The sequence below is a fragment of the Microcaecilia unicolor genome, chromosome 8 (genome assembly GCF_901765095.1).
Source record: "Microcaecilia unicolor chromosome 8, aMicUni1.1, whole genome shotgun sequence".
NCBI classification, from domain to species: domain Eukaryota; kingdom Metazoa; phylum Chordata; class Amphibia; order Gymnophiona; family Siphonopidae; genus Microcaecilia; species Microcaecilia unicolor.
The window spans coordinates 28,638,529-28,665,657 of record NC_044038.1 but is presented as its reverse complement, the minus strand read 5'-3'; the positions used below and the strand labels follow the sequence as shown (position 1 = coordinate 28,665,657).

The window sequence follows — 27,129 nt, the reverse complement described above, 5'->3', positions numbered from 1 at the left end:
TAAAGGATGACTCAGCAAGGTACCATGTATCGGCACACAGGGTGCCTTCTTCAGGAATCTGCCATCCACAATATGTGGACTCTAAAGATTAATGGTCTTTAAAAAGACCTTTTTGGGTCGTGATGAACGCTGCTACTGCTGCTTCTAAACGTAGCTGTGAAGCTCTAAAAAAGGTACCTTGTTGAGTCATCCTTTATTAAAGTTTACCATCCTCATCCAGCGATTCTGCTCCTTCTTGGAGAGCCTGACTCTGTTCCCACTCCTTATCTGTTCGTGTGATTCTCTGTGGGATATTTGTGTTTTATCCACTTCTGTGGTTTCTGATCAGTACTTTTCCAGCTAAGAAGCATTGAATATTGGCTGGGTAGATTTTTAATGAAGTCTGATCTAACTGCATTTCATTGTTTCAGATTATAGATGACAATGGAAATATTCTGCCTCCTGGGACAGACGGCGAGATCGCTATCCGTGTAAAACCCACCAGACCGTTTTCTCTCTTCACTCACTACACGGTAAGGAACAATTTTCCCAAATGTGATGAGATTTGTATGGTAATACGGTTGAGCTTTTTAACTTCTTACCATCATTTCAGCAAAGGCTGTTCCTTTAGCAGAATTTAAGCTTTATCTTGAAATATGTTTGATCTTGCTACACTGAATTCTATAAACGTCGCTGATATTTTGCAGGCCAAATTTTTGCGCGCACAACAAAATTACTTAAAGGAGCCAACTGTCACCAATTTTTGGCATGAATTGACAATCATTTGGATTTGTGCGCACATCTGCCTAAGCACTATTCTATACAGATGCACGCAAAAATTGTATCTCATGCAACCCAAAAGGGGTGTGGCCACGGGAGGGATGCGGGTGGATCAGAGGCACTCTCATAATTTAGTTGCAATGCTATAGAATTCAGGGGTTGCGAGATGTATGCAGTGCTGTACATAAAGAGACAGTCCCTGCTCGACAGAGCTTACAATCTAATTAGGACAGACAAACAGGACAAATAAGGGACAAGGACACAGAGTAGCAAGATTCCGGAATCTCACAGAGTAGAAAGATTCCATGTAGAATCTCAAAGAGTAGCAAGATTCCAGAATCCCAAAGACTAATACTACTACTTATCATTTCTAAAGCGCTACTAGACGTATGCAGCGCTGTATACTTGAACATGGAGATACAGTCCCTGCTCGACAGAGCTTACAATCTAATTAGGACAGACAAACAGGACAAATAAGGACAAAGAGTAGCAAGATTCTGGAATCCCAAAGAGTAGCAAGATTCCGGAATCCCAAAGAGTAGAAAGATTCCATGTAGAATCTCAAAGAGTAGCAAGATTCCAGAATCCCAAAGACTACTACTACTACTTATCATTTCTAAAGCGCTACTAGACGTACGCAGCGCTGTACACTTGAACATGAAGAGACAGTCCCTGCTCGACAGAGCTTACAATCTAATTAGGACAGACAAACAGGACAAATAAGAGATAAGGGAATTGCTATGGTGGGAATGGTAAAACATGGGTACTGAACAAGTGAGTAAGGGTTAGGAGTTGAAAGCAGCATCAAAAAGGTGGGCTAGTTTTGAAGACGGCCAGAGATGGAGTTTGATATACCGGCTCAGGAAGTCTATTCCAGGCATATAGTGCAGCAAGATAAAAGGAACAGAGTCTGGAGTTAGCAGTGGAGGAGAAGGGTGCAGATAAGAGAGAGTGAACGGAGTTCCCGGGGAGGAGTGTAGGGAGAGATAAAAGTGGAGAGGTACTGAGGAGCTGCAGAGTGAATGCACTCGTAAGTCAATAAGAGGAGTTTGAACTGTATGCGGAAACGAATAGGGAGCCAATGAAGTGACAAGGAGAGGGCTAATATGAGCATAGAATACGATTTCAGCGCGGATCTTTCTGGTGATGGACTTTTGGCACCATTTATTGAATCTGGCTCTATATAGATAAGGCACCCTGATATAAAAAGAAAGTTATACTTTTAGTATGATGCAAAACATATAAATGCTGCTTGACTATTGACTGGATGGATAGATATAAAGCTTGCTTCCTAATTTTCCCCTTCATCACTGATTGACCCTCCAATTTCAGACAGCATGCCAGATTCTGAGCACTGGGAATTCTCACCACCCTGAGGATTATAGATGCTCTTTTTGAGGACCAAAATAATTTGTATTGAATCTTTTTGTGAGCTGTATCAAATAATTGTTAATTACAGCACTTGATGAACAAGTAATTTCACTAATGCCATTAATATGTAGGTAAACTTTTAGTTCAGCCCTTTCCTCCTGCTGCACCTCAGTGGAAATATGTACTAGGATCTGGGACTCTTCAGATTTCCCCTGTTATATCTCTTCCCTACTATATTAAGCCACTCAATGTATTGAAAGTCTTTGGCCAAGGGCTGTGTACCTGGGCTCCTTCCAGAACCCTGAAATCCTGGGTTCTATATTCTGACTATGATCATGGTTTCTTCTTCCTCTTTTTCTTCTTCTTCCTCCTCCTCTTCCTCAGGAGCTGTGATCATTAGAGACCCACAATAAATATGCATGAGATAAATTTGCATACATTGGAGATCCCACATATGCAAATTTATTATGGGTCCTCAGGGCGAGTTTGGGAATCCGTCTTTTATATGCATTCATTATTTAATTAGTATATGTAGGAATCAAGATGCTAACAGGTTTACCTAAATTGTAAAATGCAGTATTCAGGCTGTATAACTCAAGGACAGACTCATCTTCTGAACCTTTACTGTATGACAAGTATGAATGTTACAATGGTTCTATGATCCCGATTCACGAATAAACAATGTGGTTCTTATTATTAGACATTATTGTCTTCATCGTGTGGCATTATTTGTTATCCACTAGAATCAGGGCTTTTTTTGAGGGGGTACTTGGGGGTACTGAGTACCGGCACTTTTTCCATTGTCTGCTAAAATTGACCCATGGACCCTAAGTTTTAATGAAAGAGCTCAGGCTCTACACACAAATTCTGCCTTGTCATAGATTCTGTGACTGGTTGCAGGGGACCTGGCTATTGTGGGGTGGGTCCCTCGGTGATCACCCCACCCTGGAAGGGTGGCCTAGCATTTGAGTACCGGCACCTATTTTGCTAGACAAAATGCACTGACTAGAATCCACCTCAGACTCATATAGACTGAAACTATTTAGAAAATCCTCCATGGCCCCCAAGTTTTCCTTCTTTTTTAATACACACATTTGCTCTTCCAGCCAGGCAATGAACTGTGGCTGATATCACTGCTAACATACCCTGAAGCTGCATATTGCTTCCAATTAGATGTGAACCATTTCCATACGTACAATTCATAATGTTGGAAAAGTGAAACTCATACTCCATCGTTAAAGCTGAATGTTTTAAACCTCCAGCATTATACTCACTTCAGGTACTTTGTGTTATGTGAAATGCATTTCTTGCATTTAGAAATAATTTTGCTATTTAACCAGGATGATCCTGAGAAAACAGCCTCAACTGTACGAGGGGATTTTTACGTTACTGGAGACAGAGCGATTCAGGATGAAGATGGATATTTCTGGTTTGTGTCCAGAGCTGATGATGTCATCCTATCGTCTGGGTAGGTAGTTTTTTTTCTAATTTCTTATTTTTAAATTATCATTCTCGATATGCTCTGATGCAGCTGGATGCCATTGGACAGCTACTGGTGATTTATAAAAAAAGCTTAACATTTTTGTAACTTAATTTTTATTAATTTTAAATGTAAGTTGTTAGACATTTACTATACAGTTATAACACCCCCTCCCTACCCCAACTTCCTCCCTCCTCCATCTTAGGGCCTCTTTTACCAAACTGCGCTAGCGATTCCCATGCAGCAAATGCGATGCACCCATTCAAAATGAATGGGCTGCGGCGCATTTGCTACACCAGGAATCGCTAGTTTAGTAAAAGAAGCCCTTAGATAACATCCCATTTCCAATCTCACGTGTCGCATGTAGGCTCCCATTTCATATCATGCCACTGTACATTGAACATTCTTACTTTTTAGAAGTGGTTCCCACATCACTTGCACTTTCTCCAATTTCCTATTCACCCATGCTGACAGCAGTTCCATCTCCCTCACAAAGCACTCCTCAGACCACCAATTTTCTGCTACAGAAAGCTCTGGGCACGTCCAGCTGGCCAAGAGAACGCACCAAGCAGCAATCATTAGCTTTTTTCCTGATGGACTCTCAGTCCTTTTCCTACCTCGGGGGAAGGTTTAGGAATAACTGGGGTGTTGGTTCCAGCAGCACATCCTGTTTTACATACCACCAATAGACCCATATAATTGGACACATACTCAAAACATATGACAGTGTCCATCTTTGGCCACAGTATCTCCAACACCCATCAGTCTCCTCTTTCCCCATCATTTTCAGCCTGGTCAATGCTATGTACCCTCTCATTAAAGAGTACAAAAAAAGCTTACATTACGAGCACACTAGGGACAGTGAAAGTACCTGTATATAATATGTAAACCAGTATACTTGCACCACAAAAAGGCTTTATATCAAATGCCTTACCCTTTACCCTTTATACTGTTGCCCCCCTCTACTGACTGACAGCAAGCATTGCCAGGCTGCTGTAGAGAGCGTTCCCCACTTCTCCAATTTATTTTCCCAATTCCCTATTGCATGCCCTCTGAGCTACTTTTGGGTCTCTGTTAAAGAATTCTTCTACCACACTGTTTCTCCAGTTTAGCCTGCCCTTCATCTGATGTTGCAACCGTACCTCCCCCTCTAAATTTCTTGGTTTTCTAAAGAACTCCTCTGTCACGAAATGCCTAGCACCCATCTGGAGTTAATGCTGTGGCCATCTGGAGTGTCTGTCCCCAGCACTGCTCAGGCCCACCTGCACCTGGGCACGTGCTCTATACTAGCACCCTCCTCCCACCAACTGGGTCCCGCTTGCCTTTGGGCTAGTCTCCCACTCCCAGATTATTCCCTGGTGATTTCTAGGAGACTGGGACCACACTCCAGAAAGCACCCACAGACTCAAAAGGACAAACCAGGATTTTTAATCAGTCCAGGACAGCAGTCAATAAACTAAAAAAGGTTTATTATCACAGAACTTGAGCAGTGAACAGAAAAAGGTGAACTCAGCAAACAATAACAGGTAACTGAATATGGATCAATTATAAAACTATCTAAACATTTGTTTACTACCTGGGTAGTACCTGGGGAGTTCAGGAACAGTAGCTACTCACAGGTTATAAATATAACTGCTTACAGGGCCTCAGTAAAGAGATCTTTCTCTCTCCGCTCCCTGGCTGAGACTGTGGAAAATCAGGTACCTTCAAGGCTAGATTTGAAATCCAGGGCCAATCAGAGCCCAGGGTATCAATTTTGAAAGTAGCTACCCAATGGTACTGCAGATTGCCTTTCCATAAACTGAAACTGGAGAAGAGAAAGTCTTTTTCTGCAACAGCTTTAAAATTCAAACCAAGCACCATCTGCTGGCCAATTATGAGAAATACACTTCATGAAATAATACAGTTTTCTGGCTTGGAAACCCACTGTTTCGTCACACCCTCCCTATTGCTCTTTTCTAGACAAATTGCCCACAGTTGGAAGAGTGCTCTATAGAACCAGGAAATTATATTGCTACTACTCCATTCATTTTTCAAATATAAATGTGAAAAAGAGTGCCCTCAGAGATATCCACACCCACTTAGGGGTTTGTAATGACCTCTTATGGGTGATATAGCACTTCATTCATCGGGCTACTCCTTTTTTGCGCTGTATGTGCTATTCATGTGTATTCATGTGCTCAAAACATTGAACTGTTAAGTAGTAGTAGTAACTTAAACCAATAATGGCCAGTTCTGCTCTTATCATACAAAATGCAAAAAAGACTTATCTTAGGAGTCCCGTGTCCTCAATGGACTTGACTTCTAGGGCTCATGAGGTATTCTCGCTGGAATAATAGACCAAGGACTGCTTTCCCCTGGAATTGCGATTCTCTGTCTTCACCTGGCCTTCACTGCACTGTCTCCATGACCTGATACACTGGCCTTTCTTCCTGGTATGTGCTGTTCAAGGCCTCTCCACCCAACTCTGTAAAATTTGGCAATCAGTCATTCTGTGTCATCGTTTACCTTTGAATACAGCATCTCAAATCAATGCATTAGATTTCACCAGTAGTCATTAACAATGTGCTGTAAACCATCAAAAAGGGATCATGAACTGCCTAGTGGGTTAGCAGAGCTTCTGACATCCACTACCATTAGCACTCACTAGCCCTCTCCCCCCCCCCCCCCCCCCCCCCCCCGAAAAGAAAATACATAATTTTTTTTTAATTTATTCTCCTTTACAATTTGGGGACCAGGGCTTTTTCTGACCTCACACTCAACCTTGGAATTCCAGTTGGGTCCCATCAGAGACCAGTGCACCTAGGAAGAGGACAGCTGGAACCATGTTGGTCTAGCAATTGCAAGGAAAATAATAACTCTTACCACAAAGGGGCAGAGTGTTACAGACTCCCATTGTATAAAAAAACATCAAGGAATCTCCTCATAGCCAATTTACTGGTTTGTGATGTTGGAATGCTACTGTAAATGATATAATCTAAATCAATCCACTTCAAAGGAACCTGGTCCATAATCCAAGACTTGAAAGTCAAGTACACGGAAGCAATATCATCATGTTCAATTTAATAATACAATAAGAAACAGTTTATTAGAATTCAAATGATAGAAAGCAGTGGGGTTGCAACCGGTTTATTGAGGATATTTGCTCTGCAGCCTTCTCCAAGTAACATCATGAATAGTTTAATTTACCATCTTGTAACTTTGCTTTGCATGGTCATTATGCAAATTATCTACCAATTGGATCATTTCCTACATAGGTACAGGATAGGGCCTTTTGAAGTAGAAAGTGCCCTAATAGAACATCCAGCTGTGATCGAATCAGCTGTGGTCAGCAGTCCTGATCCCATCAGAGGAGAGGTAAGATGAGAACAACACGTGTAAATATTTCCATGCCAAGAATCTGTTTCTTTAGTTTTTTTTGTTTGTTTTTTAATCTCTCTTTGGTCAAATAATGAGTTTCTTAGGAGAGATTATGATTTAAGGTTAAACAAAAGGCAACTGGATGCATGTATCTTCTCAGAAGTAGAACTCGAGAGGGAAACACGAGCTTACAAAAAAGCGATAAGAGCATTTGGAAGGTGGTGTAATAGGAGAATTCTGAAGATTAGCTGGAAGGACACGGTCTCACCTGGAAGATGAGATGGTGACAAGTGGAATAAACTTGGTAGACCTGATCATAAGAAAATGAGATTTGTTGGTCATGGATTCAGAGCTTCCAATAGCTGATTAGTTAATTTAGGCTTGTGACTATTGAGAAGCCTGCTTAGAGATCAGGTCTTTAATACTAGGTAAAGAAATGAAAGAGTCACAGTGATGGTAAATAATACTGATGATCTGGGAAGAGGAAAGCTGAGCACAGAGACGTATCGAAGATAGCACTTAGTGATGGTGTTTCTTCCTATTTTGGTTGTTCCACATTTGTTGCCCAATTTTATTCCTTTGATTTTGAGTTCAGATTTTAGAAGTGAAATCATTTTAGCACAGGAGCACAACACATTGAACACACACTTCCCATAACTTAAAGATTCAAAATGACCAGGAATAATATATTCTTGTTAATATCACAACCAAAGGAATTATCAGCATCATTTAAACAAAGGAAAAAAATCGATATATACCACCCTCAGTCATATGGTACTTCACTAACTGTTCACTGATCAGATGACCTTTATTTAGTAAATGATGGCAGATAAAAGCCTGTATGGTCCATCCAGTCTGCCCAACAAGGCAGCCAGAGTTGTACCTGCCGCTCAATGCAGGTTACACTCTTCTATGCCTTGTTTAAAGTGAAGAACATTGCATCACGGAAGTCATGATCCTTCCTTACTGTTGCTGAATTTCTGTCTTTCTAGGTTGTAAAAGCCTTCATAGTCCTATCAGAGTCATATAAGTCACATGATCCAGGAGAACTGACTCGAGAGCTGCAGGAGCACGTGAAAAAAGTCACAGCCCCTTACAAGTATCCTAGAAAGGTCAGTACAGAATAATATATGAAGGATTTATCAATTGTAGAACATTATGCTCATACTATTTGTATTCACAGGATTGGATTTAGGTACAACAAGCAATGTAGGCAGATGCCTCAGGTGCTAAATTTTCATAGGCATTGGGGTACTGGCTGGTGATGTGGCAAGGTGGCATAGAGGGGAACCATGGGAGTAGGAATCCCACCATGTAGAGGCTAGGGGAAAAAATGGAGAATTCCTTTATTAAATCTTCAATAGACTTAACACAAAATCATGTTTTGGCCTAAAGAGCCTGCATCAGGAGTCTGAAAATCTGCAGTAAAGGAATGTAGATGGCCACTGTATCCTGTGTATTATAAAGAACAATCTTAAAACTCTCAATTGTCTCAAAAAAAAATCATGAAAAGAGAGACTAAATAATTCCTCATCTGAAGTGCTGTCCACAGCTACCTGTACTTCTTGTGCTAAAAGTATGGTAGCTGCAGATGAGGGGAGGAGGCCTGCACAGGCCAGGAGTGTCTTCAACGCTGTTGGCCAGACATGCAAAGCTTACAGTGTGCCAGGAGGGAAGGGGAAGCTTGAAAAATGAGAAGCGCTGGGTCCACAAGGTAGGTGGAGGGGGGGGGGGGAATAGAAGAGATGTCTAGGGTAGGATGTACAGCAATGCTGGACCCGGCGGAAGGGGACGATGGGACGGCAGGAGGAAGCGAAGAGAGAGGGAGAGATGCTGGCCACTGGGGTGAGGGAGGGAGCAGGAAGGAAAGAAAGGAGATGGTGGCCCCTGGGGGTTAGCGGGGGTACAGCAGAAAGGGAAAAGAAATGCTGGCTGGAGAGAGGGGCACAGGAGGGAAAGAAAAGAATGCTTGGATGGGAGATTGGGGGGCAGGAGGAAAGTAAGAAAGATGTTGGTCCTTGTGGAGGCAGGACAATAGAAAGAAAAATAGATGCTGGCTCCTGGTAGGGGGGGGGGGATAGGAGGAAGGGAAGAAAGATAGGGAGATGCTGGCCCCAAAGGTAGATGTGGGGTGGACATAGCAGGAAGATAGAGGTAGGGACACAGAGTACTGGACAGAGTGGCTAGGGATGCAGAAGGAAGATAAATGATTGACAGAGAGAGACAAGAAATGTCCTTGCAAGAGAGTTAAGAGAAGAGAGAATAAAGCAGAAACCAGATAACAAAGGTAGAAAAAGTAATTTTATTTTCTATTTATTGATGAATATGTCAGTTAGTAGAATGCATATATACTAGAGCTGGTTTAAGACACAGCTGGGGCCTGTGAGAAAAACCTTACTCATTGGCCTTCAATCTTCAGCATTACAGTGGTAAATTCCATCTGCATACCCTCCCAACCTTCTCTGGGATGACTCCCAGGTCCACCCTGAACCACCCAGGGCCTCCGTTCCAGGTACATAGTTTTTCCACCGCTGCCTTCCAAGTGCTGTGGAGGTCTTGCAGTCTATCTCCATACCTTCCCAGCCTTCTCTGGGCTGACTCCCAGGCCAACACCGAACCAACCAGGGCCTCAGGTGCCTATTGCTTCCACTAGCTGCCTTCCAAGTGCTATGGAGGTCTTGCAACCCATCTGAATGCCCTCTTAGCCTTCTCCGTGGCGACTCCCGAGTCCACCCCAAACCACCCAGGGCCTCCACTCCAGGTGCCTAGCGTTTCTACCATCTGCCTTCTAGGTTCTGTGGAGGTCTTTCAGCCCATCTGCATACCGTCCCAGCCTTCTCCGGAATGACTTCCAGGTCCACCCTGAATCACCCAGAACCTCCGCTCCAGGTGCTGAGCACTTCCACTAGTTGCATTCCAAGTGCTGTGGAGGACTTGCAGCCCATCTGCTTACTGTCCTAGCCTTCTCTGGGGTGACTCTGAGGTCCACTGCTCCAGTTGCTGCACACCATTAGGCGCATGAATATTTTCTCTCTACAGGTTTGTTTTCTTTCTGCTATTGCCAATGACTCTAGTACAATTTCTTTTCTTGATACGGTCCCTTCCCAATATCTTTCTCCATCTGAAACCACTGTATATCTCAGGACCACATTGTCCACACCTCATCATCCCTTTCTGTCTTCTCCCTTCTTCTCAGCTCTCAAGCTTCAACATTTTCTTGCTTTCATTCAACCACCTCCATTCTGTCTGAGTGCATCTTGTCTTCATCACTGTCCTCATGCCTCTCCTACTTTTCTCCGTACTCTCTTTCTCCTTCTCCTGCTCTCTGCTGGGGATATCAATCCCAATCCTGGTCCTCCAAATCAGCTCCTTCTCACCCTACTCTCATGCAGGTTACATCGCAATGTCTCCAATCTAATTTCTGTTCCTCTCCTCTCTCCTTCTTCTCTGCCTTTCTCATGTGCTCAATGGAATGCCTGCTCTGTCTCCAACAAGCTTTCCTACATCCATGACCTCTTTATTTCTCATACTCTCCATCTGCTTGCACTAACTGAGACTTGGCTTTGCCCTGAAGACTCTGCTTCAGCTGATGCTCTGTGTCATGGAGGTTACCTTTTCTACCATACACCTTGCCAGGTTGGCTATGGCAGTGGTATTGGGCTACTACTCTCACCCCTTTGTAGATTTCAACCTCTTCTTCTACCTCAGTCTCACTGGTTTTCTTCCTCAGACGTCCTCTCCATCCGTCTATTCACTCCTCTACCTCTCTGAGTAGCAGTCATTTATTGACCCTCTGATAAGTTCATTTCTTCCTTTCTCACTGACTTTGACTCCTGGCTTTCCTTCTTTCTTGAACCCTTATTTCCTTCCCTCATTCTTGGGGATTTTAACATTCATGCTAATGATCCCTCTGACTCTTATGCGTCTCTGTTTCTTGCTTCAATCTTCAGCTGTGCTCCACTACCCCTAATGACCAGAATGGTCTTTGTCTTGATCTTATCTTCTTTTCCGACTCTCTAGTTTCTGCATCTCAGTTCTTCCCCTCTCTGACCATCATCTGATACCTTCACACTTAAACACCCTCCACCCCCACCCCCCAAGTCCCTTCCAATCTCCACCTATACATTTAGGAATCTTCAGGCTATTGACTCTTGCACTCTCTCCATTAGTGTTTCATCCCTCTTCTCAACCACTATGTTGATATCCAAGTATCTCAATGAGGCTGCCTCTTCCTATAGTACTATTCTCTCCTCTGCTCTGGATACCCCTGCTCTTCACATTCCCCATTCTGTAGGGCGTTCCAAAACTCAGCCTTGGCTGACCTCTAGATCGTGCCTGATCTGCTGAACACCTTTGGCTGAAATCCCATGCCCATGCTGGCTTCATACATTCAAATTCTTGCTGACCTCCTTCCAGTCTTCTCTTTCACTTGCCAAACAGGACTACTACATCCACTTAACAAACTCTCTTAGCTCAAACCCTCGACGTCTCTTTGCCACACTGAACTCTGTCCTTAAACTGAACTCCAACCCCTCTTTCATTTTCTCCCCAGACTATGGCTGAGTACGTTTATGATAAGGCTCACAAGATTAACCCTGAGCTCTCAACCAAGTCACCTCCACCTCTCCTTCCCCCAGTCCATTCTGTTAATCCTCCTTCAACCCCTGCCTCCTTTTCTGAAATCACTGAAGAGGAAATTGCACATTTTCTTTCCTCCTCCAAACTGACTACCTGTTCTTCTGATTCTATCCCACCCATCTACTCAGCACTATTATTTATTTATTTATTACATTTGTACCCCGCACTTTCCCACTCCAAGCAGGTTCAATGCGGCTTACATAGTAATAGAGATTACAGAGTATTGATAGAGAAAAATAAATCAAGTATAACAGACTAATAAAAGAGATAGGTAGGTAGAGGTGGGCAAGGGAGAAGGGAGGTAAGAGCAAGGGGTAGGTGAGCACAGGAGAAGGGGTAGTGGAGGGGGAATGGGACATGGGATAAGCATAGGGAAATATTGTGTCATCCCCTCTATCTGTCATATCCTCGGTTTTCACTTTCCACTGTACCTGTTCCTGATGCCTTCTAACATGCCATAGTTACACCACTCCTCAAAAAAAAAACCTTTCACTGGACCCTACCTGCCCTACCAAATTGCCCCATCTTCCTCCTCCTTTCCTATCCAAGATAGTTGCACATGCTGTTCACCACTGTTGTCTTGACTTTCTTTCATCTCAAACTGTTCTTGATCCACTTCAATCTGGCTTTCGCCCTCTACATTCAACTGAAACAGTGCTTGCTAAAGTCTCCAATGACCTGTTCCTGGCCAGATCCAAAGGTCTCTATTCTATCTTCATCATTCTCAATCTATCTGCTGCTTTTGACACTGTTGATCACCACCTACTCCTTGATATGCTGTCCTTACTTGGATTTCAGGGATCTATTGTTTCCTGGTTTTCTTCTTTTCTCTCCCATCGCACTTTTAGTGTATATTCTGGTGGATCCTCTTCCACTTCTATCCCACTATCAGTTGGTGTACCTCAGGGACCTCTTCTTTTCTCCATCTGTACTTCTTCCCTTGGTGCTCTGATCTCATCCCATGGTTTTCATTATCACCTTTATGCTGATGACTCCCAGATCTACCTCCCCACACCAGACATTTCAGCAGGAATCCAGGCCCAAGTCTCAGCCTGCCTGTCTGACATCAATGCCTGGATGTCTCACCGCCATCTGAAACTAAACATGGCCAAGACTGAGCTTCTTATCTTTCCCCCTAAACCAACTCTTCTCTTCCCCCATTCTCTCTCTCTGTTAATAACACTCATCCTCCCTGTCTTAGTAGCTTGTAACCTTGGGGTTATCTTTGACTCCTCTTTCTCTTTCTCTGCACATATCCAACAAACTGCTAAAACCTGTCATTTCTCTATAACACCACCAAAATGCATCCCTTCCTTTCTGAGCACACTACTAAAACCCTTATCCAGACTGCTGCAACTTGATTCTCACAAGTCTCCCACTAAGCCATCTCTCTCCCCTTCAATCTGTTCAAAATTCTGCTGCAGGACGCTATGCTCATATTAGCCCTCTCCTCAAGCCACTTCATTGGCTCCTTATCCATTTCTGCATACAATTAACTCCTCTTAATGGCTTACAAGTGCATTCACTCTGCAGCTCCTCATTACCTCTCCACTCTTATCTCTCCCTACACTCCTTTCTGGAAATTCCATTCACTGGGTAAATCTCTCTTATCTGCATCCTTCTTCTCCACTGCTAACTCCAGACTCCATTCCTTTTATCCCTGAGTCTTCAAGCTCCAGCTCTGGCCTTGTTCAAATCTAGGCTAAAAGCCCACCTTTTTGAGGCGGCTTTTAATTCCTCCTATTCACTTGTTCAGTACCCACATCTGTTTAATAATTGCCACCTTAAAAAAATTCCCTTATCCCTAGTTTGTACTGTTTGTCTGTCTTGATTAGGATTACCATATGTCTGGTTTTACCTGGACATGTCTTCTTTTTGAGGGCACCGCGGGACGTTCGGGTGGGTTTTTCCAGCCTGCCCATTTGTCTGGGTTTGCGGGCAAGAGGGCAGGCTGGCGGGCCCCACGGTGTCCTCCCCTCCCCTACTTTATCATGTCCTGGTGGTCTAATGGCCTATTCGGGGCAAGAAAAGACCCCACTCTTTCCTGCCTGGCAATGTTCCCTCCTCCCCGCTCGCTGTTGGCGCCGCATTAAAATTGCTGCCGAGACTTCCACAAAAGTCTTGCAAGGTCATCACTTGAAGTCTTGGCAGACATTTTGAAGCTGCGCCAGCAGTGAGCAGGTAGTGGCATCGCCAGGCAAGAAAGGATGAGGTCCTTTCCTGCCCTGAAGAGGCCAATAAACCACCAGGGCAAAATAAGGGAGGGGAGGTGGATCATGGATGGAATGGGGGTAGAGGGTGAGGGAAGCTTTCTTTGGGGGGGATCAAGGCATGGGGCATGGGGGTGGAGGCACGACAGAAGGAGTGGTGGGTGGGGAGGGGCGTGGCAGGGTGGGAGGGGCATAGCTATTGGTATCCTCTTTTTTTGTCAAGGCAAATATGGTAACCCTAGTCTTAATTAGATTGTAAGTTCTATTGAACAGGGTCTGTCTCTTACATTTTCAATGTACAGCGCTGTATACATCTAGTAGCACTACAGAAATGATAACTAGTAGTAGTAAATCTCCAGAATTTGGATGGGCCACCCTTGGCATCTCTGTCTTCAGCCATTATCCAAATATTTTATCCACCAGAGCTGTCAAGTTACCCAGGAAGGAAACATTTGGCCAGTCTTGGTTTTTGTACTTATATCCCAAATCAGCATGGTGTCTATAGTCTCTGATTCTACCCATTGAAATCAATTCAGCCTGTCTCATAGTGAATCAAGATGAGGTTATTGGAAATCCAGGACTGGCCTAAAATCTTCCTGAGCAGGGTAACCTGGCAGTTCTGTTTAAACCAGTGGTTCTCAACCCAGTCCTCAGGACACACCTAGCCAATCAGGTTTTCAGGACACCCACAATGAATATTCATGAGATAGATTTGCATACAGTGGCAGTGGTGCATGCAAATCTGTCTCATACATTGATTGTAGGTATCCTGTAAACCTGACTGATTAAGTGTGCTCAGAGGACTGGGTTGAGAACCCTGGTCCACACCAAACAGTACCAGCACAGTCCCCAGGGCTACTACATATACAGAGAGCAGTGCTGATTATACAGATTAAGTTAAATGCAGCCGATGACCATACCAGCACAAAATCCGGCTGTGGGTTTTTAACCTGATTAACCTGGAGCAATCATTGAATAAATGTGCCCTATGGCAATACTTCTCAACCCAGTCCTTGAGGAACACCTAGTCCCATATCCTGAAAACCTGATGGGACTAGGTGTTCCTCAAGGACTGGGTTGAGAAGCATTACCATAGGGCACATTTATTCAATGATTGCTCCAGGTTTATCAGGTTAAAAACCCATGCTGGATTTTGTGCTGGCATGGTCATCAAGGACTAGGTTTTTTGTTTTTTTGTTACATTTGTACCCCGCACTTTCCCACTCATAGCAGGTTCAATGTGGCTTACATGGGGCAATGGAGGGTTAAGTGACTTGCCCAGAGTCACAAGGAGCTGCCTGTGCAAGGAATCGAACTCAGTTCCTCAGGACCAAAGTCCACCACCCTAACCACTAGGCCACGAAGCACTGCTTTATAAATGCTGTAGACTAGAGTGTTCAAATTGAAGCCCACCCAGAGTAATGAGGTGGCCATTTTTTCTATATGTGGGAGCACTGGAATGTTGTTATGAGAGCCTCTTCCTTGAAGCAGCTGAATGCGAAACCTGGCCACGTCGGTGGAGGTTCTCCTGTGGTCAAAGGCCGCCGCCCATAGGTGCCCGGTATCGAAGGCTTGGGGAGGCTAAGCCTCCCCAGCCGCAGCGAGCCGGCTCCTCCCCCTCCCTCCGGATCCGGTCCCGGTCCCTCACGTTACCGACCTGACTCTTCGTCTTCGGAGCTGTCAGCGCGAACTGTCCCCTGCTGCACTGGCGCTGCTGGCGTTCGCGCTTTAAAAATGGCCGCCAAGACTTCCAGAGGCGGCCTCGCGAGACTTCTGCTGAAGTCTTAGAGGCCGCCCTGTAAGTCTCGGCAGCCATTTTGAAGCGCGAACGCCGGCAACGCCAGCACAGCGGGGTAGAGTTAGCGCTGACAGCTCAGAAGAGTCAGGTCAGTGACGTGAGTGGACCGGATCCGGAGTGAGGAGGGAGGGGAGGAATTTGCCAAACAACTCGGGAGGGGGTGGCAGGGGAGAGAAGGGAGTTGCTGGGCATTTGTGGAAGGAGGGGAGAGAAGGGTCACTGGGTATAATAGGTGCATGCAGGGCAGGGGAGAGGAGGATCACTGCTGGACATGGGTGAATGGAGGGCAGGGGAAGGAGGGTCACCGGGTATGGGTGCATGCAGGGCAGGGGAGAGGAGGATCACTACTGGACATGGGTGTATGGAGGGCAGGGGAGAGGAGGGTTGCTGTGTATGGGTGCTTGCAGGGCAGGGGGAGAGAGAAAAAATGCTGGACATGGGTGGAGGGGAGGGAAGAGTGAGGAAGGAGATGAGATGAGGGAAAAGAAAGAGAGGAGAAAAACTGCACATGGATGAAGAAAATAGGCAGAAGCTGAGGACCAGAAATGAAGAAGAAAGGAGGAAAGGAAAGAAAGAAATGGAAAGGAAGCCCTGGAAACGGAGTTAAGAGGACAGATAGCAGCAGAATCGGATACTGGGCCAGCATGATCAGAAAAACAGTCACCAGACAACAAAGGTAGAAAAAAATCATTTTATTTTCATTATAATGTTTGGAATATGTCCACTGAGAATCAGGTGCTCAACATTAAAAGTTTATATTTATTTACTTATTTATGGCATTTTATCCCACATTAAACATGAATTAGGGTGTTTTGTGGCTCTACATGAGAATTGTGATATTATGATCCCTTGTTTCATATTGTTGACGGTCTGCATTTTCCGTATGGGTGGTATATTGGTGTATTAGGTTCTGCCCAGTGTAATATTTATGGTACAGTAAGGTTCTGAGTGTGTTTTTGCACAAAATTGTGCATAGTGTTTTGCAGTTGAGCGATTGTGGTTAGTATATGCTTTGAGCAACCACTTTATTCTTTGACATATGATACATATCTAATATCTATATTTAACAAAAGGTATTAATTGTGACTTTTATTTTTATTTATTTATTTTTTCTGTGTGTTATCAGACAATTATGGATTTAAGCTCCACCCCTGGCTCCACCCCTAACCCCGCCCCCTTTAGCCTCCCCAAACAGTTAGGCCACCGACCGCCTATGCCGCCGCCGTATGAAGATAAGTTGCTGTTAGATTGCACGTTTTTTATAAATGCTGTTAGATCATGCAGCTATGAGAAATGAAAGATGTAAAGTAAGAAAAGCAAAGAAAAATTTAAAAATTCAGGTTGATCTAATGAGGATGTGCACCACAATCATTTCTTTTGTTGAAGAAAGAACAAAACTGTTCATATGAGTTGTGCTGCAGTTAGATCTGATGATCCCCCCCCCAAAAAAAAAAATTAAGTAAATTTAGTCAGTTCACTGCAGGTATATGAAAGTTGTGATGAAAAGCTGGATGTTTAGGACATTGTTTTGAGTTTTTCGTACACTAGAGTGTGGCATCCCTTTCTGGGCTGTCCATTGTTGCATGTTAGGCAAAAATGAGACCTTCTCCCTTTTTCTATTTTACATATCTAGGTGGAATTTGTTGAGCAGCTGCCAAAGACCATTACTTCAAAAATCAGAAGAAATGAATTAAGAAAGAAGGAGTGGGAGAAAGCTTAGATCCAATCACAAATGATCTCCGTCTTTTTTTAAATTAAATGATTATGTACTGCTAGATTTTCATAGCTTTCTTTGTCCTGTGTTGATCGTCTCTTATTATTTTCTTAGAAGTTGAATTCATAATGAATTTATTTGTTATATAACCTGTCATCGTTTTCTAAACATTTCTAAACAAATAAATCTGACGTTTCTAAAGATGGATGTAAGTATTGGACATTCCATAGATCAAGGGTAGGCAACCTTGGTCCTCAGGGGCCGCAACCCAGTCAGGTTTTCAGGATCTTCTCAATAAATATGCATGAGATCTATTTGCATACAATGGAGGCAGTGCAAGCAAATAGATCTCATGCATATTCATTGAGGAAATCCTGAAAACCCAATTGGGTTGCACTGCCCCAGCCATAGAGGATGAAAACAGATTGCACAACTGAAATTATCTTCTTCTTCCAAGTCATAAATGAGTCTCTCAAGACCCGCCCCCCCCCCCCCCCCAATACTTTAACCTCCTTCCTGACGAGCAACAGATAAGTTTCCCAACTGTATTTGTGGACAAAGGAAACGCATCTGAGGCCTCTGAATCCATAGGCCTGTTTTGAGTTAACTAGCAATTAACTTCTATCCGACTGGTTTAATTTAGGACTAATCTTCACATGGCCTTCTCTGAGGCATAATCCGTATATCTATATAAATAATTCTCACCTCCAACGTTCAGAACCTCACTGTATGTATGGCAGGGAAACACTGAAGCCCTGTAGTCTTCTAGGCTGTCAGCACCACTCACTCTCACTCATAGACCCACCCTCAGCCACGCCCCATCCACACATAATTCACAACCCCAACATTCTAAATGCAAATTTGTAGTTGCAAGATCCCATGAGTGTATGCCCTGCCCTCAGTCACAACGTGATGACGTGAAGGGTGGGGCTATGACACTCAGCCAATCGCCAGTTCCACCGCCCTCCGACGCTACCCCCCCCCGACACACTGCGAGGAACAGCGGACTACGCAGGGGCTCCACCCCCACACACACACAGCGACAAACACCGAGCTACGCAGGGGGAGGAGTGCCGTCCGAACACCTGAGCCACCAGGAACCCGAAGCTGCCGCCCACAAAACCAAAACTACCCGCCTGCACCCTCCCCACGCTGCCACACTGCCGTCCTGCACCCTCCCGAAGCTGCCGCAGGTAAACCTTGCTAGCGCCCGTTTCATGGCTCACAGAAACGGGCCTTTTTTACTAGTAGCAAATATTTAATCTGTACTTTGTTGAAGAGGCTGAATGTAAATAAGACTGTTGATAAATTCAACCTTTTAGAACTCCCAATATTGAGGGTTGCCACAATTCATTCTTCCATTGTACATGCTTCACTCTGTCGTTTACAAGTGAGGCAAACCAAGGCAGGGGGAGGCCCTTAATACCACAGGCATAAGGCCTGAAGAGCAGTTCTTCATGATCTGTAGCAGTGCTTCTCAACCATCTCCCGGAGACATGCCTAGCCAGTTGGGTTTTCAGAATTCCCACTATGAATATGCATGAGATAAATTTGCCTATAGCAGAGACCCATTGTATGCTAATCTCTCTCATGCATATTCATTATGGTGAACCTGAAAACCTGACTGGTAACGTGCGCCTCCGGGAGACGGTTAAGAAGCACTGATCGATAGCGTCAGATGTGCTGACATATCCAAGAAAATAAGGACACAGTCTTGAGCCTGCTTCAAGACTTCTATACAAGTCATCCATTAATGACAGACGGACACCTCGATACCGTGTGCAGTCTAGAACCCAGACTGCCCTACTGCAAAGAAATATTTGTCTTCCAAATACAGCAATGATCTTTACTATTGATTGCTTATAAAAGGCAAATTTGAAACAGGTTGGAAGGTACTAGGGCAGTGGTTCCCAAACCTTTTCTTTGTTTCAGCTTCATGAAGATCCATGAATCTCTTTGCTGCACCAGTAGCTGCCTCCTTCTCCATGGCTGTGGTTTGGAAACTATTCTAATTTCTGAAAGAAAATGTCAGTTCACTAATCAAGATAAAAGAATCTCATGACCCATTTCAAAGCATTCTTTGGTCCGCATATGTGTCACATGCGGATTTATATTCTGGATAAAGCTGAATTTGATGGGCTGAATTGGCTTTTCTGGTGTCTATTTCACTTCCCAGCAGGCCACAAACCACATGAGTTTCACCACGAGTATGTTTTTGAGGAATCAAAACACTCCACAGTTAAAGAACAGGTTGGTGAACCATCCTGGGAAGGCTTCCTCAGATCTTTTTATAAATTGCTTATTCACCTCACTCACAAATAGTATAATTGGAACACGTTTACCCCAACCTACCTGGCATCCTTTGAGCAAGCTTGCGCAGACTGGCCAGGAGAGTAGAAAGAGCAGGTACATGCACTTAGTCTACTGTACGATCTGTCCCTCCTTCTGCTCCTGTTGTAATTAAATGAATCACTTTATGGCAGAATACATAAAGGCAGGCTGCAGCTCTTTCAATGTCCCACAGCTGTGCAGCTGTTCCATGGGCTTAATTGTTGCTAGGTACCACTATTGAGCCTCTGGGAGAATCAGACTCAGTTCAAACCATAAAATAAGGAAAGGGAGACAACCAGGAACAGAACTGGAGAGAGTGCGAGGGAGAAGGTAAAAAAGGAAATATAACCAGAGATCAAGGCTAGAAGGGAGAAAGAACAGATTGAATGGAAGGCTTTTGGTTCCTTTGATGTATGATATTATTTTGCTGTCAATAACATTTGCATTTAATTTGCAGTATGCTTTATTTTAAGAGTAATATAGAAAACTAGTAAAAAAAGGCCCGTTTCTGAGACCAATGAAACGGGCGCTAGTAAGGTGATGACTTTCTGCCATTAATGTTGTAAATGGAAGTGTTAGGATCTTACCACACTTCAAATACAGGAAAATATGAGTACACTGGAAATACAGAGAAATAAACCAGTCAATCTTGTAGTTCCAGCAATGTTGCTGTCCTGCGTGGTGCACGTAAAATGACCCCTTCTCCGTCCTGACTCCTCCCTTATTCCCATACACTTCCCTCTGATAGGTCCCTCGACGTTACGTACCGTTGCGTGGCAACTGTGCACCGTTGACTTGACTCAGAGAAAATGAGCCCTTCTGCTGACGCTCCTCCCTTCTTCCCATACACGTCCCTCTGATTGGTCCCTGGACGTCGCGTACTGTTGCCTGAGGCTCCTCCCTTCTTCCCATATATTTCCCTCTGATAGGTCCGTCGACATCACGTACCGTTGCCTGGCAACTGTGCACCGTTGCCTTCGCTAACTGAAAATGACCCCTTCTCCAGACGCTCCTCCCTTCTTTCCATACAGTTCCATGTGATACGTCCCTCGATGTCGTAAGTGTGCACCAGTGCCTTCACTCTCACTGTTCCGCCCTCGACGTCATCACGTTTTGACACAAGGGCGGGGCAGAGAGAGATGTGACAGACTTACGAATTTTACGATGTTATGAACCCTTCACTGAAGCCACGGAGTCAGCTTCAGAACGTTGGAGGTGCGTTTTATTATGGTAGATTACTTTATAGTCTTGAGGAAAGAAACAATTTTTGTTGTTATATTTTTTGTATTTTGTATATGGTTTGTTCCCCGCTTAGACTTTTATAGACATAGCGGGTTATAAATAAAGTTTTATTATTATTATTATGAGGATCAAAGAACCAGAGATGGAGATAAGGGGTGATGAGGAGAAAGAGAGACTGCTGGTCTGAGGATGAAGTTGGCTGGAAGAAAGAGAAGGAGGGCTGTTACTGAACTGAGACCCCCTCCTCCTGCCCAATATGTGGATTCTTCTTCTCCAACCATAATGTTCACAGGGGCCGATATTCAGACCACAGAAGGCAGCACTGTTAACTCCTGCAGTCGGTGGTGAGCCCCGGATATTCAATGCCGGGCCATTTCCGGTGACCGGCATTAAATATCCGGTTTATTTTTGTCCGGTTTAAACTTAACTGGCCAAGCCAATATTCAGCACTGGCCAGTTAAGTTTATAGTGGCTAAAGATTGGCCGCCCAAATAGCAGGCCTAATTTGGCCGCCAAACAGCGATGTGCTGAATATTCGTGGCTAGCCAGCCATATCACACGATATAGCCACTGAATATCAGGCTGGCACCCACATAACTATTTTTAGTTTGTAAAACCATCCTGATCCACCTCCCGGCCTCCCTAATTGCCCCCTCTCCCTCCTCCCCCCAGGCCGTGTTGCTCTGTCCCTCCCCTCCCCCACCCTCTGATGCTTAAGTAGGCCTCCCTGGGCCTACTTGTCTCCCTGGTGGTCCAGTGGGAGGGTCACTGGGGACAGGATTGAAAATCCCTTGGCTCCTGCTCCTTACAGCTCCATTTCAAAATGGCTGCCACAACTTCTTGCACTAGCTTGCGGTACTATATGAAGTACTGCAAGCTGCAGCGAGAGGTTGAGGCAGCCATTTTGAAATGGAGCTCTAAGGGGCAGGAGTGAGGAGGCTGCGCTCCTTCCTCCATAGGGTTACCATATGGCTCCAAAAAAAGGAAAGATTGAGCCAGTCTAGATTTTACTTCCATTGCTTTCAATGGAAACAAAACCCGGACTGGATCAACGTGTCCTCCTTTTTCTGGAGCCATATGATAACCCTATTCCTCCAATAACTCCCACTGGACCACCAAGGACAGAGGTAGGCCCAGAGGGGGCCTACCTGAACAACTGGATGGGAATGGAGGAATTCTTGCTGTCTGTGGGCTTGCCAGGGGGGTGAGCAGGAAAGGACTGAGTGGCTCAATTGTTTTTAAAAGGTTATACGGGTCCTGGCCCAATATTCAGGCAGGGTCCACATAGTTTTCTTATGCAGGCCCCGGCTGAATATTGGCTGGACCCACATATGACTACTGCAACCTACTCTTCACTGGCCTCCCACTTTGCCATCTATCCCCCCTTCAGTCCGTTCAGAACTCTGCTGCACGTCTTATCTTCCGCCTGGACCGGTACACTCATATCACCCCTCTCCTAAAGTCACTTCACTGGCTTCCGATCAGGTACTGCATACAGTTTAAGCTTCTCCTTTTAACCTACAAATGCAATCGATCTACAGCCCCTCCCTACCTCTCTACCCTCATCTCCCCTTACATTCCTACCCGTAACCTCTGTTCTCAAGACAAATCCCTCCTTTCAGTACCCTTCTCCACCACCACCAACTCCAGGCTCCACCCTTTCTGCCTCGCCTCACCCCATGCCTGGAATAAACTCCCTGAGCCCATACATCAGGCCCCCTCCCTGCCCATCGTCAAAGCCTTGCTCAAAGCCCACCTCTTCAATGTCGCCTTCGGCACCTAACCACCATTCAGGAAATCTAGACTGCCCCAACTTGACATTTTGCCCATTAGATTGTAAGCTCCTTGGAGCAGGGACTGTCCTTTTTGTTAATCTGTACAGCGCTGCGTAACCCTAGTAGCGCTCTAGAAATGTTAAGTAGTAGTAGTAGTATATGCTTCAGCGCCCAGCCTGTCCATATTTAGCACCCAATATTCAGTGCTAGTGCCACTGACCGTCATCGGCTGAATATCTGGGCTGTAGATTTATTAGTAATTTAATAAAAGCTAGTTTTACTCTTAGAAAAGGACTCTTATAAAATTGTGTGACTGAATACATGCATAAAACAGGGGTGCAAAGGAAGATTATGCCCACTTTTCCATGATCTGAATAGAGACACTCCTGGGGTTTACTTTGGGCGGAGCAGAGGTGGAGTTACATATGCATGTGTTCTATAAATTATTCTTTCAAATTCTATAAATGGTGCCCAAAGTTGGACGCATCTATGCGCACCATCATAGAATAGGTCCAGTTATGCGTGCAACATAATTAGCTAAATGGCACTTAATTGGGGATAAATAACAATAATTGGCCTTAATAAACACTAATTGCCACTAATTAGCAATCGTGCACAACTGACTTGTGCCCCTTTTCTGTAAACCGAGGGCCTGATTTCTCTCGACTGTGACTGCAAAAAAGGGCGTGGCCATGGGAGGGGTATGGGTGGGTTAGAGGTGTTCCCAGGATTCAGACGTGATGTTACAGAAAGGTGTGATTTATGCACCCAACTGCCATTACTTAGGTGCCAGCATTTACACCAGTTTTTTGCAGACTGAAGTGCTCACGCCCGAAGTTAGTGTGAGATACGCACTAAGGGCCCTGTTTACTATGCCGCATTAGCGTTTCTAACAAGCCTACAATTAGCATGCGCGTTAACAGTTGTAAAGCACCCCCTTGCATCTCAGCTAAACACTTCGGAGGGGTCAGAAAGGAAACACACTCCAGAGTATATCTTCTGTCTTTTATAATAATGCTAAAATTTATTAGAGTAAATAAATGATTGCAATAAAATTCTTTTATCTCAGTGTTACAGAAATTGAATTCTTATTTATATAAATCTAAATTTCAGTAAAAGCAAAATAAAATGTCTCTCTGGCTGCCATTTACTAAATCTACCCCTATATGTGGGTACATGCTTGCACACATTTGCATCTTTTTCAGAGCAGGAGTAAATTTATGCATGGTCATTTCAGCACTGCTGTAAAATTCTGCAAAGTACAGACCCAGATGCTGAAATATTGTACAAAGATCTGCAAGAACTGAAAGCAGCACATTACCTATTGCATCATGCATTGTCATATGGGGGTAGATTCTCTAAAGGGTGGCAAAAGTTAGGTGCCCTTTAAGAGCACTCTAAATGGGAATTCTATGACAGCCATTGTCAGGGCCGCCGAGAGGGAGGGGGGACAAAATTCCCCGGGCCCAGGCCTCCAGGGGGGGCCCGGCGCCGGGGTCTCTTTCCTTCTCCTGCTCCCAAGCTGCCGGCACCGCATTCCCTGGTCTCATCTGCCCGCCCTCGGCTCTGTCAACAGCCCCCCTCCGTCCGCCACCGGGCCCCCTGCATTCAAATCGGCAGATCGCCTCCCTTCGGGCCTTCCCTCACTGTGTCCCGCCCTCATCTGATGTAACTTCCTGTTTCCGCGAGGGCAGGGCACAGTGAAGGAGGGGCCTCGGGGGTGGCCTTGCCTCGGCTCAGTCTCTCGGCAGCCCTGGCCATTGTGCATGAAATTGCCATTGTAGAATAGCTACTGTCTGCATTCACACATGTGCATTTAGGTGCATGCAGTTACTCAGGGGCGGTCCTATAATGAGGCCAAGGGAGCGGCATCTTGCTGTCAGCCAGTGCTCTGAAGCACTCGTCCTCCAACATCTTATCTTCCTTTCCCTCTCATTCGCTGCACCGCTACCGCCGCTGCTTCCACCTTCCCCAAACCCTCTTTCCCCGTGTCTACCTTTAATTTGTTTCAAAACTTGCCAGGCGGCGGCAATGATTCACAGGCGCTGCCCTACCGCCAGCCCAATGTTCTCTCTCTGAGGTAACTTCCTGTTTCTGCTAGGGGGGGGCGCACAGTAGAGAGAGAAGATGTCAGGCCGCTGGCAGGGCAGCACCTGTGAATTGCTGCCGCCACCCAGCAAGTTTTGAAACAAAATTAAAGGTAGTCTCGAGGGAAGAGGATTGAGGGAGGAAAAGGGGAGATGCTGACCTGGTGGGAGAGAGAGTATGAGAGATGTTGGGATCAGGGCAAGGAGGTTAGATAAAACAAGAAACAGGGTAGGCCTATCTAGCCCATTATATGGGCTGAAGCCAGTATGCAGAGCCTGATACCACACTGGTTCACCCAAAACAGTAGCAAACACTTTTGAAAACAATAGTAAAAAGATTATTGGAAATAAGGGACTGCCTATGCGTGGTCCATCTGTAAAAAGTCTAAAGCTGTTCCAGTTAGATAGGCAGTGCCTTAAAAGGTAGAGGACAAAATATTTTGTTTTGGTTTTTTTTTACTTATTTGACAGCTTTTTAATTTATTTGAAAGCTTCCCATATCTAATATAATAAAACGCACCCTCAACGTTCTGAGGACAACGTTCTGAAGCCATGAAGCCATCTGACGTCACTCCCAGGCTGAAGGGTTCGTGGATTCATGGTGTGAAGTCTTCAAGCCAGCCAGCCGTCTCTGCCCCGCCCTCGCGTCAAACGTCATGACGTCGAGGGCGGAAAAAAAAAAAAAAAACAAATCCGGCAGCGAAGCGTCAGGGAAGGAGGCGGCGCTCCCGACGTCTAGCCTTCCCTTCGCTGTGTTCCGCCTTCTTCTGACGTCAAGGATGACGTCAAAAGAAGGCGGAACACAGCGAAGGGAAAGCTAGACGTCGGGAGCGCCGCCTCCTTCCCTGACGCTTCGCTGCCAGAACCGCCACGGAGGTAAATTTAAAAAGAAGAAAAAAAACAAAAAGGGATGTTGGGGGGAGAGAAGAGGGTGGCCAGTAAAGAAGAACAATGGGAGCGGGAGGACAGGGGAGAAACGACAGCATGGATGCGAAGGGGGGGGCATGGATGCGAAGGGGGGGGGGAAAGAGGGCGGCCCAGGCTGGGACATGGGAGAGAGAGGAGCATGGATGCGAGGGGGGGTCATGGAAGGGAGAGAGGGGACTTGCTGGAAAAGGATGAATGGAGGCGGCAGGGGACAGAGGAGGATGGATGGGCATGGATTGGGAGGGCAGGGCTCAGGGAGAGAGGGGAATTGCTGGAAAGGGATGAATGGAGGCGGCAGGGGACAGAGGAGCATGGATGGGCATGGATTGGGAGGGCAGGACTCAGGGAGAGAGAGGAATTGCTGAATAGGGATGAATGGAGGGGACAGATGGGCATGGATGGATATGGATTGCGGGGCAGGGCTCAGGGAGAGAGGGGAATTGCTGGAAAAGGATTAATGGAGGGGGCAGGTGACAGAGGAGCATGGATGGGCATGGATTGGGAGGGCCGGGCTCAGGGAGAGAGGGGAATTGCTGGAAAGGGATGAATGGAGGGGACAGATGGGCATGGATGGATATGGATTGCGGGGCAGGGCTCAGGGAGAGAGGGGAATTGCTGGAAAAGGATTAATGGAGGGGGCAGGTGACAGAGGAGCATGGATGGGCATGGATTGGGAGGGCCGGGCTCAGGGAGAGAGGGGAATTGCTGGAAAGGGATGAATGGAGGGGGCAGGGGACAGAGGCGCATGGATGGGCATGGATTGGGAGGGCAGGGCTCATGGAGAGAGGGGAATTGCTGGATAGGGATGAATGGAGGGGACAGATGGGCATGGATGGATATGGATTGCAGGGCAGGCCTCAGGGAGAGAGGGGAATTGCTGGATAGGGATGAATGGAGGGGACAGGTGACAGAGGAGCATGGATGGGCATTGATTGGGAGGGCAGGGCTCAGGGAGAGAGGGGAACTGCTAGAAAGGATTAATGGAGGGGGCAGGGGACAGATGGGCATGGATTGGGAGGGCAGGGCTCACACTCTCTCTCTCATATACAATGTCTTTCTGACTCTCACTCTCACACACTCTGTCTCACACTGTATCACATTCACTCTCTATGTGCCACACAGTCACTCACACACTCGCTTGGTCTCATACACTCACTCTCACAGAGAATCTGTGTCTCACACACACTCTCTCTCTCGCCCACACACACACACTCTCTCTCACACTGTGTCTCACATACACACTTGCACACACTCTCATTCTCACACACACACTCTCTCACAAACACACTCACACCCAGACTCACTCTCTCTCTCACACACTCACACTTTCACTCTGACTCTCAAACAGTCACTCTCACATACACTCTCCCAAACATACACACTCCGAGGAAAACCTTGCTAGCGCCCATTTCATTTGTGTCAGAAACGGGCCTTTTT

At 45.5% G+C, this 27,129-nt stretch overlaps 1 protein-coding gene across 1 annotated transcript in view; it reads left to right on the top strand.

Moving 5' to 3' along the window:
- LOC115476124 (acyl-coenzyme A synthetase ACSM3, mitochondrial-like) overlaps positions 1-17,516 on the top strand; it is a 42,751-nt gene extending 25,235 nt beyond the window's left edge. The window contains exons 10-14 of the mRNA XM_030212300.1: positions 411-512; positions 3,471-3,598; positions 6,868-6,967; positions 7,963-8,082; positions 17,250-17,516. Coding sequence (XP_030068160.1) covers positions 411-512; positions 3,471-3,598; positions 6,868-6,967; positions 7,963-8,082; positions 17,250-17,336 — 537 coding nt within the window. The 3' untranslated portion in view covers positions 17,337-17,516. The remainder of the gene's footprint in view (positions 1-410; positions 513-3,470; positions 3,599-6,867; positions 6,968-7,962; positions 8,083-17,249) is intronic.
- Positions 17,517-27,129: the final 9,613 nt, after the last annotated feature.